This window comes from Oncorhynchus mykiss, chromosome 20, assembly GCF_013265735.2.
Source record: "Oncorhynchus mykiss isolate Arlee chromosome 20, USDA_OmykA_1.1, whole genome shotgun sequence".
In the NCBI taxonomy this organism is placed as follows: domain Eukaryota; kingdom Metazoa; phylum Chordata; class Actinopteri; order Salmoniformes; family Salmonidae; genus Oncorhynchus; species Oncorhynchus mykiss.
Window position 1 is genome coordinate 45496675 of NC_048584.1, and position 17155 is coordinate 45513829.

The 17155-nt window shown below is 45.9% G+C and overlaps 1 protein-coding gene and 1 non-coding gene across 3 annotated transcripts in view; both read right to left on the reverse strand.

The window, feature by feature from the left end:
* Window positions 1–364: 364 nt before the first annotated feature.
* trnah-gug lies at window positions 365–436 on the reverse strand. The gene has a single exon. It is a non-coding gene; the product is annotated as a tRNA-His (tRNA).
* A 3031-nt stretch (window positions 437–3467) lies between these two features.
* Window positions 3468–17155, reverse strand: part of LOC110499572 (striatin) — a 60287-nt gene continuing 46599 nt past the window's right edge. For both annotated transcript variants that reach the window (XM_036956444.1, XM_036956443.1), the window contains 8 exons: window positions 11375–11511; window positions 9288–9463; window positions 7549–7718; window positions 6410–6574; window positions 6156–6296; window positions 5794–5895; window positions 5413–5499; window positions 3468–4901 (listed from right to left, as the gene is read on the reverse strand). In XM_036956444.1, the coding sequence (XP_036812339.1) occupies window positions 4732–4901; window positions 5413–5499; window positions 5794–5895; window positions 6156–6296; window positions 6410–6574; window positions 7549–7718; window positions 9288–9463; window positions 11375–11511 (1148 nt within the window). In that variant the 3' untranslated portion in view covers window positions 3468–4731. The remainder of the gene's footprint in view (window positions 4902–5412; window positions 5500–5793; window positions 5896–6155; window positions 6297–6409; window positions 6575–7548; window positions 7719–9287; window positions 9464–11374; window positions 11512–17155) is intronic.

Genomic DNA, 17155 nt, shown 5'->3' on the forward strand with positions numbered 1-17155 from the left:
GTTCCGAAAAGCGTGTATGAATCGATTCCTTGATTCCCGACAAGCATGTATGAATCGATTCCTTGATTCCCGATGGTCGCAAACATTTTCTTAAAATGACGTAAACCTGCGTGGATTGGCTGCTCGAGGAGAATATAGAGAAACGATTGGTTAAAATGTTTTGTAGGCGTGTAGAAAGAGTGGGTGAAATGCCATAGATGTCTATGGGTAGTGCTCGGTTTGACTCAGTTCACGCATATATTCTATATTTCCTGATTTCCCCCATGAAAAACTGGAATAGATATGATTACAAAGCATAGTTATTACGTTTAGAACACATTTTCTAAAAAAAATAACCCTTTTGCCGTGACATTGTGTATCGCAATGCCGTGACCCGGATTCGAACCGGGGTTGCTGCGGCCACAACGCAGAGTACTAACCACTATACGATCACGGCGAGCTACCAGGGCTTAAACTCACCCAGGAGATATTCCCCGAATAGTGTTCATCGAAAGATCAAGACATTGCTCATGCTGATATTAACACATGGTACAGGGCTGATTTTGCCCACTACGGGGACTTCTTCTGGACTAATAAACGAAACCAGGCCACATGGAATAATCCACAGAGTGTATTTAGGACTGGTAATGTCTGTTACTATGGTTGCAGCGGCGGTTTATGTAAAGTTACCATAGTTAGCAACACTAACAACATGAACCCGACAGGTATTCACACAACTGTCAACTACGTACTTAAAAAAACAATATGAAAACTGTACAATGGAAATAAAACCATGTATTTGGTGTATTATAGGCATCACATAGCACATGATGCGAGTGTATTGTCTCACTAACAATGATTTAGCTGGTAGTTGCTTTATTGAAGTTTTCATTATAATGATTGTGATACGTGTTTTTTTAAGAATACAGAATGTCGCTCAAAATATCTGCCTTTTGATATAAGGCATGTCAAGTTTAATGTGTTTATATGGCTGAAGAAACACTCCATAACATGTAGTCAATTACGGAAACATTTTTTTTTGTTGTTCAACAAAAATGTATCATATAAGATAACAGGGAATCAGTACACACCAGCTGGTACACCTACACTTTATATAGTGGTATATATTATAGGTCCACCAGTGTAGTTTCTTCAGAGGTGTTAGATGCAGTCCTCATATTGAGACTTGTTTTGTGCAGCTAGAAACACAATGGGATGATGAGTCCTGGAAAATAAAAACTAGAATTAATACAAATCAGTCATCAAATAAAACCAATAAAACAATTAGGGATTTCATCAATGTGGGAATAACTATTCTTTGTTTCAGTGCCCAGCTTCACAACACAACACAGGCTAATGTGAGACTGGGAAAGGACATGTATTGGAGCCTGGTTCCTCTCTAGGTTTCTTCTTAGATTCCTGCCTTTCTAGGGAGTTTTTCCCAGCCACTGTGCTTCTGCCTCTGCATTGCTTGCTCTTTGGGGTTTTAGGCTGGGTTTCTGTAAAGTACTTTGATATAAAAAGGGCTTTATAAAATAGATTTGATTGATATTGTAGCCCACCTTTCTTTGGCACAGAGAGCACCACAGTCTGGTCCAGATATACCTGTGTTGGGAGAGACTGAAGATCTACCTTCTGTTTAGAGAGCTCTGCGTTGGACCTCTCGGTATCCTCCATCTTCTGGAGGGGAAGAGTAATGTAGAAGCACGTCAGCTTATATTTCCCTAGTCCCACAAGTTCACCATCATGTAGACAGTTAGTAACTTGTAGAGTTATTATAACAGTAACATCAATGTCTATAACATGGGCTAATAGTTCCCTAACCTCGGCTCAAGGCTTCATTCACGTTGAGGTGAAAGCCTGTGGCAGAGGCTAATATTTCCCTAAAAACACTCTCTCTCTCTCACACACACAATATAGTATTCTTACTTACCTTATCGTGTTCTTCTTAGTTCTTGTTTTTATAGCTCATGTTTTTTGTTCTACCTTGTTATTTTTAGTATTATATTGTTATTGATTAGTGCATCCCACCTAGCTGTTGCAAAAGCAGCAGCTACTCTTCCTGGGGTCCACGCAGAACATTAAACATAATACAGAACATTAAGAACAGAACTACATACATGTTTTTTAAAGGCACACGTAGCCTACATATCAATACATACACACACACTATCTCGGTCAAGTAGGGGAGAGTTGTGCCCTGAGGTGTTGCTATATCTGTTTCTTGAAACCAGGTTTGCTGTTAATATGAGAAATATGAGATGGAACGAAGTTTCATGCAATAATGGCATTCTTAAAAGTATTCAGACCTCTTGACTTTTTCCACATTTTGTTAAGTTACAGCCTCCGCTAACCCAGATGACGCTGGGCCAATTGTGCTCCGCCGTCTGGGACTTCCAATCACGGCCAGTTGTGATAAAGCCCAGGATCGAACCAGGGTCTGCAGTGACACCTCTAGCACGGAGATGCAGTGCCTTAGATGGCTGTGCCACTTAGATGGCTGTGCCACCACAGTTCTGCATGAACACACACAGTCTGCACTGCATGAACACACAGTCTGCACTGCATGAACACACACAGTCTGCACTGCATGAACACACAGTCTGCACTGCATGAACACACACAGTCTGCACTGCATGAACACACAGTCTGCACTGCATGAACACACACACAGTCTGCACTGCATGAACACACAGTCTGCACTGCATGAACACACAGTCCAAGAGTACCCTCCCTCCCCTCCCCTCCCCTCCCCTCCCTCCCTCCCTCCCTCCCTCCCTCCATCCATCCATACCTACCCGTCTCCGCAGCAGACTCCAGGCTGAACACACACACAGTCTGCACTGCATGAACACACACGCAGTCTGTTACTGCAGACTGAACCTCATGTTGTAGAGGCTGTATTGTAAACACAGTCTGTTACTGCAGACTGAACCTCATGTTCTAGAGGCTGTATTGTAAACACAGACCTGTTACTGCAGACTGAACCTCATGTTGTAGAGGCTGTATTGTAAACACAGACCTGTTACTGCAGACTGAACCTCATGTTGTAGAGGCTGTATTGTAAACACAGACCTGTTACTGCAGACTGAACCTCATGTTGTAGAGGCTGTATTGTAAACACAGACCTGTTACTGCAGACTGAACCTCATGTTGTAGAGGCTGTATTGTAAACACAGACCTGGTACTGCAGACTGAACCTCATGTTGTAGAACCAGATTTACTTTGGAAACATGACTAAACATGACTAATTTGCAGTGTACAATTATAACTAGGAATTTTTCAAACAAACAGGAAACATTTACTTGGTCTGTTTCACTCTGCCAGATTGGCTTTGAAGAAGTGATTCCCCTCTAGCCTGGTCCCAGATCTGTTTATGCTGCCTTACCAACTCCTATATAGTCAATAGCAAAACAGCACAAAGATCTGGGACAAGGCTCATTTCCACTCATGCTATTTAAAAAACTAACACTCAAACATCAACACAGTAAGTTAAGACTTAATATATATTTATTATAGGTATTTGCAATTTTACACCCAATGTTTTTGTAAAAACGGACACCATCGTGAAAACCTTTCCTCATTAACTCCACCTCCCTCAAAAAAACAGTTCTGTTAAAGAACTTCTGTTTCAAGACCTTTTTAAAGCAAAGGCACATTTGTCAATAAGTGTTCTTAAAAGGAAAGCAGAGAGAGAGAGAAAGGCTGGCTGGAGGCAGGCAGAGTAGAAGCAGAAAAGAATAGTGAGACGCCACAGCCAGTCTTCAGTAAGTACCCCATATCTCCATCACAACACAACTCTGAACCTGACTTGGAGGAGAAGGAGAGGAGGGACCAGGGAGCAGACAGGGGTCTAAATGGGAGAAGCCTGAGCCTAGAGATTGGGGAAATGAGAGGCCTGGGGTTCTGGGGAAATGAGAGGCCTGGGGTTCTGGGGAAATGAGAGGCCTGGGGTTCTGGGGAAATGAGAGGCTTGTGGTTCTGGGGAAATGAGAGGCCTGGGGTTCTGGGGAAATGAGAGGCCTGGGGTTCTGGGGAAATGAGAGGCCTGGGGTTCTGGGGAAAGGAGAGGCCGGGGTTCTGGGGAAAGGAGAGGCCCGGGGTTCCGGGGAAAGGAGAGGCCCGGGGTTCTGGGGAAAGGAGAGGCCCGGGGTTCTGGGGAAAGGAGAGGCCCGGGGTTCTGGGGAAAGGAGAGGCCCGGGGTTCTGGTAAAATGAGAGGCCTGGGGTTCTGGTTAATGGGCTTGTTGACATGGGGAGGGGGTAGGGTTAGGGGGAGGGGGTAGGGTTAGGGGGTTAGGGCATGGTGCTCCCAATTCTCCAGTGAGTCTACACTATAAAACACCTGTCAGTCTATCTTCAACCCCCTCGCTAGCTGCAGACAGACCATAAGATTAGTCTGAACCATAGTCAGTCTTTGTGGGTGTTCATTGGATGCAGGAGGAGGGTCTCTGTGGCCGGTCACACCCAGGGGCATGCCTGGATTATAGAGGGAGGAGGAAGCCTTGTGCCCAATAGCAGTTCTCCTAACAGACCTCCCAGTCAACCACAGCCCTGACCCTCTCCCTCTGGAGGAGGGCCTAGTCTAGGGCTTAGTAGAGGCTATTGGCTGCACCATCCACCAGTCAAAACAGGGAACCAGTAGCGTGAGAGGGGATATGTGTGAGGTAAAGTCTGCGTAGCACCCCACACGCCCACATCTATTGGTCCCTGGAGCTAGGAAGCTGTGTCAGTGGACTGTGATTGGTCCTCGTCATACGAACACCTTGGCAAGAGCGTCTGCCCCGGCGGAGGCGATGTAGGCCTTAGAGGGGTGGAAGGCCACGTCATGGATAGACTCATCATTCTTCTTCCTGTGAGCTGTAAACTCCTGGACACACGTCTTAGTCTCTAGGTTCCACAGACGAATAGAACAGTCATGACCTGAGGGAGGAGAAGAGAAAGGGATTAGGGAGGGGGAAATGATCAAAGAGGAGGAGAGCAGGAAGAAGTTAGAGGAAAATGAACAGTAGATGGGCGACAAGGCAGTTCATATAAAGTATACAGCTCTGGTGTCCCCCAGGGCTCAGGTCTAGACCATCTCCTGGTCTGGTGTCCCCCAGGGCTCAGTTCTGGGCCCTCTCCTGTTTTATAAAGTGTACAGCTCTGGTGTCCCCCAGGGCTCAGGTCTAGACCATCTCCTGTTCTGGTGTCCCCCAGGGCTCAGTTCTGTGCCCTCTCCTGTTTTATAAAGTGTACAACTCTGGTGTCCCCCAGGGCTCAGTTCTGTGCCCTCTCCTGTTTTATAAAGTGTACAGCTCTGGTGTCCCCCAGGGCTCAAGTCTAGGCCCTCTCCTGTTTAATAAAGTCTGTCATATCATCACATGCAGAATGACAAGGTATATATCTAGCTGAGTATGTTAGAAATCATTGTTATGGAGAGTTAGCTACTTACTGCCAGACATCAGATAGAGACCATTGGGGTCGACAGCTAGACTGGTAACAGCATCCAGGTGGGCCACCATCGAGTGGACCAGCTTCCCTGAAGAGTTCAAATGGACAACATTTGTTAGGTTAAGCTTTCTGTGTGAAGGTTAAGCTTTCTGAGAGAGCTGTAATTAAAATGTGAATTCATTCCGCTTTTAAAAACATCTATAAAATAAACTGCCATGAGAAACCAAATGGTCAGGTTGAGGTAAAACCTGGAGGACCGCGAGATTCCACATACTTTCAGATTAATGGAGGACCATGAAGACATTTAGTTTTGTGAGGAAGACACTGTTGGAGTGAAAAACTCATAGAAAGTTTATATGTAGACCAGCAAAATGGCTGTTACCCGTGTTGTTGTCGTAGAACTTGATGTGTTTGTCCTCCTCAGCGGTGATGGTGATGGGGAGGGTGGGGTGACTCAGCACCTTGTTGATCTGACAGGGGGTACCTGGGGAGAGGAGAGAGAGCTTGTTAGGTCACATCTGGCTCCAAGGACCATGTACATTAATAATATACCAAGGCTTCCAAAACTGGCTTCAAATAGCTTCCTTTACTTTTTAACAAAAAGGTCTGGAGGCTTCCCAAACTCCCTCCCTCCCTACCCGTCTCCGCAGCAGACTCTAGGCTGAGCACCAGTTGCTGTGTCTCCATGTTGAACAGGCCGATCTGACCATCCCCCCCTCCCTCCCTCCCTCCCTCCAGACCTACCCGTCTCCGCAGCAGACTCCAGGCTGAGCACCAGTTGCTGTGTCTCCATGTTGAACAGGCCGATCTGACCGCTGGTGAAAGATGTCACCATGTGGGCGGGGTCACTGGAGACCACGTCCACTGACGAGGGCACGCCAAACTCTGAAGCAGCGAACCATAGTTGTTGATTTCACCACAGAATTTGAATATGATAAACATACAACACAAATGAATCAGCGTAGGATCCTGTTGACATGAATGAGAATGAAGAGTACCTTTACTGCGGAAGGTGACCAGGGCAGGCTTGGTATCGGAGGCGTCCCACAGCCTGACGGTGCCGTCTCCAGAGCAAGACAGGAGTCTCTGATAAACACCACTGTACACCAGACCCCACACCGAGTCAGTATGACCACACAGCGCCCCACGCAGGACAGACGGCTCTATTACACACAGGGAGGAGGAGGACATGTTACAGACAGACAGAGAGACAGACAGACAGACAGACAGACACACACACACACACACAAAGACAGAGACACAGACAGAGCACAGCTAGAGAGAACAGAGAGAGAGATAACAGAGAGAGAGAGAGAACAGAGAGAGAGAACACAGAGAGAGAGAACAGAGAGAGAGAACAGAGAGAGAGAGAGAGAGAGAGAACAGAGAGAGAGAGAGAACAGAGAGAGAGAACAGAGAGAAAGAACAGAGAGAACAGAGAGAGAGATAACAGAGAGAGAGAGAACAGAGAGAGAGAACAGAGAGAAAGAACAGAGAGAACAGAGAGAGAGATAACAGAGAGAAAGAACAGAGAGAACAGAGAGAGAGAGATAACAGAGAGAGAGAGAGAGAGAGAGAACAGAGAGAGAGAGAGAAAACAGAGAGAGAGAGAGAGAGAACAGAGAGATAGACAGAGTGAGAGAGATGAGAGAGAGAGAGAACAGAGAGAGAGAACAGAGAGAAAGAACAGAGAGAACAGAGAGAGAGAGAGAGAGATAACAGAGAGAGAGAGAGAACAGAGAGAGAGATAACAGAGAGAGAGAGAGAACAGAGAGAGAGAACAGAGAGAGAGATAACAGAGAGAGAGAGAGAGAGAACAGAGAGAGAGAGAACAGAGAGAGAGAACAGAGAGAGGGAACAGAGAGAGAGAGAGAACAGAGAGAGAGAGAACAGAGAGAAAGAACAGAGAGAACAGAGAGAGAGATAACAGAGAGAGAGAGAACAGAGAGAGAGAACAGAGAGAACAGAGAGAGAGATAACAGAGAGAGAGATAACAGAGAGAGAGAGATAACAGAGAGAGAGAGATAACAGAGAGAACAGAGAGAGAGAGAGATAACAGAGAGAGAGAGATAACAGAGAGAGAGAGATAACAGAGAGAGAGAGAGAGAGATACAGGCAGCCAGCCCTCCGTTCTTACCGTATGAATCGTATGGGTCTAGGTTAGGGTTCGGAGTGTTCCAGCTCTGAATGGTGCCGTCCAGCCCTCCACTGAAACACTGCTCTCCTGTACTGCTCATCACAACACACAGCACTGCACCCTGGTGGGCCCTGAACGTGTGCATGGGTTCCACATCTACAGAGGCATTCCTGGAGATAAAGACTTAAACACTTTCTACACAATCTGGACTGTATAAAAGGTAACATAGATATCTTGTGAGAGACATTGGTCTCACCATGTTCGGAGTCAATTCCTTTACCATTCAGTAAATTCAGGAAGGAAACTGAAATTCCAACTCTCCCCTGGTGAGAGCAATGTCTCAATGTCTTTAGTGAAGTAGACACTGATTTGGTTAGGGTTAACATTATAGTACTATTAGACAGGGAGTATACATTATAGTACTATTAGACAGGGAGGTTAACATTATAGTACTATTAGACAGGGAGGTTAACATTATAGTACTATTAGACAGGGAGGTTAACATTATAGTACTATTAGACAGGGAGGTTAACATTATAGTACTATTAGACAGGGAGGTTAACATTATAGTACTATTAGACAGGGAGGTTAACATTATAGTACTATTAGACAGGGAGGTTAACATTATAGTACTATTAGACTAGGAGGTTAACATTATAGTACTATTAGACAGGGAGGTTAACATTATAGTACTATTAGACAGGGAGATTAACATTATAGTACTATTAGACAGGGAGGTTAACATTATAGTACTATTAGACAGGGAGGTTAACATTATAGTACTATTAGACAGGGAGGTTAACATTATAGTACTATTAGACAGGGAGGTTAACATTACAGTACTATTAGACAGGGAGGTTAACATTATAGTACTATTAGACAGGGAGGTTAACATTATAGTACTATTAGACAGGGAGGTTAACATTATAGTACTATTAGACAGGGAGGTTAACATTACAGTACTATTAGACAGGGAGGTTAACATTATAGTACTATTAGACTGGGAGGTTAACATTATAGTACTATTAGACTGGGAGGTTAACATTATAGTACTATTAGACAGGGAGGTTAACATTATAGTACTATTAGACAGGGAGGTTAACATTATAGTACTATTAGACAGGGAGGTTAACATTATAGTACTATTAGACAGGGAGGTTAACATTATAGTACTATTAGACAGGGAGGTTAACATTATAGTACTATTAGACAGGGAGGTTAACATTACAGTACTATTAGACAGGGAGGTTAACATTACAGTACTATTAGACAGGGAGGTTAACATTGAAGTACTATTAGACAGGGAGGTTAACATTATAGTACTATTAGACAGGGAGGTTAACATTATAGTACTATTAGACAGGGAGGTTAACATTATAGTACTATTAGACAGGGAGGTTAACATTATAGTACTATTAGACAGGGAGGTTAACATTATAGTACTATTAGACAGGGAGGTTAACATTATAGTACTATTAGACAGGGAGGTTAACATTATAGTACTATTAGACAGGGAGGTTAACATTATAGTACTATTAGACAGGGAGGTTAACATTATAGTACTATTAGACAGGGAGGTTAACATTATAGTACTATTAGACAGGGAGGTTAACATTATAGTACTATTAGACAGGGAGGTTAACATTATAGTACTATTAGACAGGGAGGTTAACATTATAGTACTATTAGACAGGGAGGTTAACATTGAAGTACTATTAGACAGGGAGGGTCAGTCTTACTTCTTGGTGGGGGAAGTCTTCTGCAGGTTCCACATCTTCAGCGTGTGGTCCTCTGAGGCGGTGACTAGAACCGCTTCTACGGGGTGGAACGCCAGACCTCGGATCCCGTCAAAGTGGCTCCGCAGGGTAAACTTAGGGTTCCACGTCCTCCTCAGGGCATCCTTGTTGTTGGACATCTGAGGGGAAACACCATGGATTATGGGTAGATAAAGTCTAAGTAAACTGCAATCCTTTGCATCCCCCAGGACAGCAGCAGGGCTGTACATCCCCCAGGACAGCAACAGGGCTGTAGTACTGTACATCCCCCAGGACAGCAGCAGGGCTGTAGTACTGTACATCCCCCAGGACAGCAACAGGGCTGTAGTACTGTACATCCCCCAGGACAGCAACAGGGCTGTACATCCCCCAGGACAGCAGCAGGGCTGTAGTACTGTACATCCCCCAGGACAGCAACAGGGCTGTAGTACTGTACATCCCCCAGGACAGCAACAGGGCTGTAGTACTGTACATCCCCCAGGACAGCAGCAGGGCTGTACATCCCCCAGGACAGCAACAGGGCTGTAGTACTGTACATCCCCCAGGACAGCAACAGGGCTGTAGTACTGTACATCCCCCAGGACAGCAACAGGGCTGTAGTACTGTACATCCCCCAGGACAGCAACAGGGCTGTAGTACTGTACATCCCCCAGGACAGCAACAGGGCTGTAGTACTGTACATCCCCCAGGACAGCAACAGGGCTGTAGTACTGTACATCCCCCAGGACAGCAACAGGGCTGTAGTACTGTACATCCCCCAGGACAGCAACAGGGCTGTAGTACTGTACATCCCCCAGGACAGCAGCAGGGCTGTACATCCCCCAGGACAGCAACAGGGCTGTAGTACTGTACATCCCCCAGGACAGCAACAGGGCTGTAGTACTGTACATCCCCCAGGACAGCAACAGGGCTGTAGTACTGTACATCCCCCAGGACAGCAGCAGGGCTGTACATCCCCCAGGACAGCAACAGGGCTGTAGTACTGTACATCCCCCAGGACAGCAACAGGGCTGTAGTACTGTACATCCCCCAGGACAGCAACAGGGCTGTAGTACTGTACATCCCCCAGGACAGCAACAGGGCTGTAGTACTGTACATCCCCCAGGACAGCAACAGGGCTGTAGTACTGTACATCCCCCAGGACAGCAACAGGGCTGTAGTACTGTACATCCCCCAGGACAGCAACAGGGCTGTAGTACTGTACATCCCCCAGGACAGCAACAGGGCTGTAGTACTGTACATCCCCCAGGACAGCAACAGGGCTGTACATCCCCCAGGACAGCAGCAGGGCTGTACATCCCCCAGGACAGCAACAGGGCTGTAGTACTGTACATCCCCCAGGACAGCAACAGGGCTGTAGTACTGTACATCCCCCAGGACAGCAACAGGGCTGTAGTACTGTACATCCCCCAGGACAGCAGCAGGGCTGTACATCCCCCAGGACAGCAACAGGGCTGTAGTACTGTACATCCCCCAGGACAGCAACAGGGCTGTAGTACTGTACATCCCCCAGGACAGCAACAGGGCTGTAGTACTGTACATCCCCCAGGACAGCAACAGGGCTGTAGTACTGTACATCCCCCAGGACAGCAACAGGGCTGTAGTACTGTACATCCCCCAGGACAGCAACAGGGCTGTAGTACTGTACATCCCCCAGGACAGCAACAGGGCTGTAGTACTGTACATCCCCCAGGACAGCAACAGGGCTGTAGTACTGTACATCCCCCAGGACAGCAACAGGGCTGTACATCCCCCAGGACAGCAGCAGGGCTGTACATCCCCCAGGACAGCAACAGTACTGTGAGAGCACTATAATACTAACCCTAACCTGAAAGCATATTCATTGAGGAAGGTATTGAGTGGACAGACATCGGTAATGTAAAGCACACAGATCATGTTCTTGGCTAGTGGAGAGTGCAGATTGTATTCCGGGTACCTAAGAGATTCGACTCATGTCGTAGGCCAGACTAACAGCCTCATTAGCTATGCTGAATCCAGCCAGTTCTCCCTCTGCAGTCTTCCTCCTCCCATAGAGGTATATGGATACTTACATCATAGGTCAGACTATCAGCCTCATTAGATACAGTAAGACCAGCTAGCTCTCCCAGGCCCAGTTCAGCCTCCATGTTCACATCAGGACCCAGGATAAAGGCCTTCCCGGAGGAAGGAGGGACCGTCAACACCTCCACTGGAAGAGAAATGGAGACAGTCAATTAATCAATCAACCAATAACCTGCAGGACACTCAAGATGTTAACACTGAGCAAATACATGGTTCCATCTAACAGCCCTAGCCCTGGGTCCAACACCTAGTTTAGACTAGCCCTGGGTCCAACACCTAGTTTAGACTAGCTCTGGGTCCAACACCTAGTTTAGACTAGCTCTGGGTCCAACACCTAGTTTAGACTAGCCCTGGGTCCAACACCTAGTTTAGACTAGCCCTGGGTCCAACACCTAGTTTAGACTAGCCCTGGGTCCAACACCTAGTTTAGACTAGCCCTGGGTCCAACACCTAGTTTAGACTAGCTCTGGGTCCAACACCTAGTCTAGACTAGCCCTGGGTCCAGCACCTAGTTTAGACTAGCCCTGGGTCCAACACCTAGTTTAGACTAGCCCTGGGTCCAACACCTAGTTTATACTAGCCCTGGGTCCAACACCTAGTTTAGACTAGCCCTGGGTCCAACACCTAGTTTAGACTAGCTCTGGGTCCAACACCTAGTCTAGACTAGCCCTGGGTCCAGCACCTAGTTTAGACTAGCCCTGGGTCTAACACCTAGTTTAGACTAGCCCTGGGTCCAACACCTAGTTTATACTAGCCCTGGGTCCAACACCTAGTTTATACTAGCCCTGGGTCCAACACCTAGTTTATACTAGCCCTGGGTCCAACACCTAGTTTAGACTAGCCCTGGGTCCAACACCTAGTTTAGACTAGCCCTGGGTCCAACACCTAGTTTAGACTAGCCCTGGGTCCAACACCTAGTTTAGACTAGCCCTGGGTCCAACACCTCGTTTAGACTAGTGGTCCAACACCTAGTTTAGACTAGCCCTGGGTCCAACACCTAGTGTAGACTAGCCCTGGGTCCAACACCTAGTTTAGACTAGCCCTGCGTCCAACACCTAGTTTAGACTAGCCCTGGGTCCAACACCTAGTTTAGACTAGCCCTGGGTCCAACACCTAGTTTAGACTAGCCCTGGGTCCAACACCTAGTTTAGACTAGCTCTGGGTCCAACACCTAGTCTAGACTAGCCCTGGGTCCAGCACCTAGTTTAGACTAGCCCTGGGTCCAACACCTAGTTTAGACTAGCCCTGGGTCCAACACCTAGTTTATACTAGCCCTGGGTCCAACACCTAGTTTAGACTAGCCCTGGGTCCAACACCTAGTTTAGACTAGCTCTGGGTCCAACACCTAGTCTAGACTAGCCCTGGGTCCAACACCTAGTTTATACTAGCCCTGGGTCCAACACCTAGTTTATACTAGCCCTGGGTCCAACACCTAGTTTAGACTAGCCCTGGGTCCAACACCTAGTTTATACTAGCCCTGGGTCCAACACCTAGTTTATACTAGCCCTGGGTCCAACACCTAGTTTAGACTAGCCCTGGGTCCAACACCTCGTTTAGACTAGTGGTCCAACACCTAGTTTAGAGTAGCCCTGGGTCCAACACCTAGTGTAGACTAGCCCTGGGTCCAACACCTAGTTTAGACTAGCCCTGCGTCCAACACCTAGTTTAGACTAGCCCTGGGTCCAACACCTAGTTTAGACTAGCCCTGGGTCCAACACCTAGTTTAGACTAGCCCTGGGTCCAACACCTAGTTTATACTAGCCCTGGGTCCAACACCTAGTTTAGACTAGCCCTGGGTTCAACACCTCGTTTAGACTAGCCCTGGGTCCAACACCTCGTTTAGACTAGCCCTGGGTCCAACACCTCGTTTAGACTAGCCCTGGGTCCAACACCTAGTTTAGACTAGTCCTGGGTCCAACACCTAGTTTAGACTAGCCCTGGGTCCAACACCTAGTTTAGACTAGCCCTGGGTCTAACACCTAGTTTAGACAAGTGGTCCAACAAAGGCAAGGACAGAGGAGCAGTATCTGTCAAAATTAAAGATGTGCACTGGGAAAATTTGTGACCTGTTTCAGGAAACTAGGCGTATGACGCGGGTCCACTACAGGAGAGACGTTGGAACATAAACTTTTTTTTTGAGGGCAGAAATGTCTTCTGGAACATGTGAACTTTCATGTGCCTTAATAACAACCATCTATGCCGTCTGTAAATACGAATACAATGGTTAAATAAGGGGCCTAGTTGGTTTAGCCACAGAAAAATACAGCTGCTTTCTCACTATCCATGATTGGCTGAGATAATGAGTGGGCTGGACATGCCAAGAGATGAGTTTGGATTGGTCTGCCATATAGCGTGCTTCTGTCTATTTGAGTTGGTCAGTATGTGTAGGTAATCCTGTTCGAACTCGGCTTCATATATATATATATATTTTTTTACAGTGTATTAAAACTGTATAAGTGTTGCTCTCCACTTTCTGGAGGACCGAGTTTTTAAATCAGTGGAATTAGAGTCTGATCGCTAAAGAGGTGGAGAAAACATAGGTCTTCGGATTACATCTTCAAACTAAGGGCAACAATGGCAACAGGAGACGCGTCCAACCATGAATGATGTATAAGGGTAAGATAGTCTAGCGAGCTATATTTTCAGATATTACATGTTTCTAATTTTGACAGAAAGAGCCATTTGCTTGGCTAGCTATAGCCTAATGTTAGCTAGTGTCATGACGCTAGCCCTTCCAGCGAATTGGCTAGCAGATATGTTTAACAACCCCCCACATCCTGTTAGGAGGGGAGGGGGGACAGTTTTACATCTTAACCCCACGTCATAAATTCTATAAAGAGACTCTCCCTGGCCACGCAGTATGGAGAGAGATTTTCACAGTAAGACAAAGAGATTCTCCAATTCTACTCCATCCCAGAATTTGAGAACTGAACAATATTCCTATTCTGGAGAATGTGTAAACGGTCGGTGGAGAAGCCATGACCCGGTCCATTTTGTTTCATGTTTGTGACTACATGAAAGACAATACAGCCACATTACCCTAACTCTGTTTATACAGGTGGCTCAGTTATGAGGTTTCCATCTAATTTGTTTGGTTTGCATTTAATGAGTAAAGATGAAACTATTTGCGAAATTATGTAATGTGATGTTAACCTTCTAAATGAAAGAATCGTTTTCATAAGTAAAATATGCTCACTCAGTGGCCACGCCCACGTGAATACGCATTGGTTGGAAATGATGAACCAACCCCTTTTCTACATTTTTATAAGAGCCCCGGTGACCCAATTCATGTCAGACTAAGCCAACCCCAGCGTGAGCTGTGGTTGGGGAATAGTTGAATAGCCACTCTACATAACGAAAAGCCACTCAAGTGCTCACGTTTAAAAGGGCTAATTCTAATATCAACCACACAGGCCAGGAAACGTGGGAGCCAAGGGGTCTGAATAGTTTCTGAATGCACCATATAACGAGAGAGAGAAAGGGACAGAGAGAGAGCTCTACATGTGAAATGGTATGAACTCTGAACTAACTGATGACTCAAGAAGAAGTGAGTCCTATGACAGCCTAACAGACTGCAGCTGGAAAGGTAGTAAATATAGTACGACAACACTGCCGGACGTGGACGACTCTCCAGAGTGAGATGAACCTCTCAGACCACTCTCCAGAGTGAGATGAACCTCTCAAACCACTCTCCAGAGTGAGATGAACCTCTCAGACGACTCTCCAGAGTGAGATGAACCTCTCAGACGACTCTCCAGAGTGAGATGAACCTCTCAGACGACTCTCCAGAGTGAGATGAACCTCTCAGACGAATATCCAGAGTGAGATGAACCTCTCAGACGACTCTCCAGAGTGAGATGAACCTCTCAGACGACTCTCCAGCGTGAGATGAACCTCTCAGACGACTCTCCAGCGTGAGATGAACCTCTCAGACGACTCTCCAGCGTGAGATGAACCTCTCAGACGACTCTCCAGCGTGAGATGAACCTCTCAGACGACTCTCCAACGTGAGATGAACCTCTCAGATGAATCTCCAGAGTGAGATGAACCTCTCAGACGAATCTCCAGAGTGAGATGAACCTCTCAGACGAATCTCCAGAGTGAGATGGACCTCTCAGACGAATCTCCAGAGTGAGATGGACCTCTCAGACGAATCTCCAGAGTGAGATGAACCTCTCAGACGAATCTCCAGAGTGAGATGAACCTCTCAGACGAATCTCCAGAGTGAGATGAACCTCTCAGACGAATCTCCAGAGTGAGATGAACCTCTCAGACCACCCGGAACACTCCACAAAGGACAGGACAAACTCGAGCCTCACATCACCAGCTTTAGGTAAATACAATGCATTGCTTTTCCGAATGAGCGATCGATAGTGGCATATGTATTTATGTGAGAATAGCTTCCCAGGTCCAATAGAGACCCATGTTCCTTAGTCTTCCTTCCCGAAACCCCCGTCTCTTCTCTCTGAATCTATCGTGTTATAGCCCAACTGTTTTTGTTTGGTCCACTAGGGACGGTATTTACTGTATAATGTTATGTATTGTATATTCTGTAATTGTTAAGTTAGTTAGGAAATAAATCATTGAGCAATTGGTGTATGGCTGATTTATAGTAAAGGCTGAGTTCGTGCAGATAACCAACAATTTCTGACGTTCAGATGACTGAAGAAGGTAAAAATAATTAATTAATTAATAGAAGACTAATTGATCAGATATTCAAATATCTGAAAAGTTATATTAGGAAAATTATAAATATGTAATCTGAACATTTTCATTGGTGCCCTGACTTCCTAGTTAATTACATTTACATGATTAGTTTCATCACATAATAATAATCACAGAGATGATAATACTAACAGAGATAATGATACTAAAGACACGACACTAGCTAACATTGAACCTGGTTGGTTAGCTACCTGCAGATTCATGCAGGGCAGTAACATCATGAGTTGTGATTATGGTTCATTGTTTGCCTAGCAAGCTATCTAGCTAACATTAGCTGGCTGGCTCGCGAGCTAACATTGCGTGTATGACCTTATTATTCGTATTGCAGAGTCATTTGCTTAGCTAATTATAGCCTGATGTTAGCTAGCTGACATTGAACCTGGTTGGTTAGCTACCTGCAGATTCTTGCAGGATAGTAACGTCATGAGTTGTGATTATGGTTCATTGTTTACCTAGCTAGCTAGCTACATGTCTTAACAAAAGACTCCACCATGCAAGTAACCATTACGGGTGAGTTCATAAATTCAGTCTGGCCATCTACTCCGATTTCAGAGCACTCTCGTCTGAATGTGCCAGAGAGAGCAGAATAACTGCTGAATTTAAAAACGCTCTACACCCGTTGAATATGGCCGGTGTCAGTAAACGTCAGTAAACTCATCAGCATCCAACGCAAAACGCTCTGAACTTGGAATGGACAATCTGACAGCACGGTTACAGTCACCAACACTCTGGATAACATAACAGCCTAACCAGCTCTACTAGGGCGAGTAATGTTCAGTGAGCTGTTCTCTCTCTCTTAGATGTCTGGAAGTAGCTAGCAAGTTAGTACAGAACGGTTTTATCAACCCTTAAAGAGATGGGTGGGGCTAAGGCTTAAGAGGGTGTGAACAATGCTGAATGGGTGTAGACACAGAGGAGCTCTCCAGGAGGTGTACCAAAACATTCAAGGGCCATTTTCTCAAAAGTGAAGTTACAAATTTATCAACTTTCAAAGCAGAATTACGTTCCCATTGTTCCTCAACTGTAGTGTTTGATACAATACAATA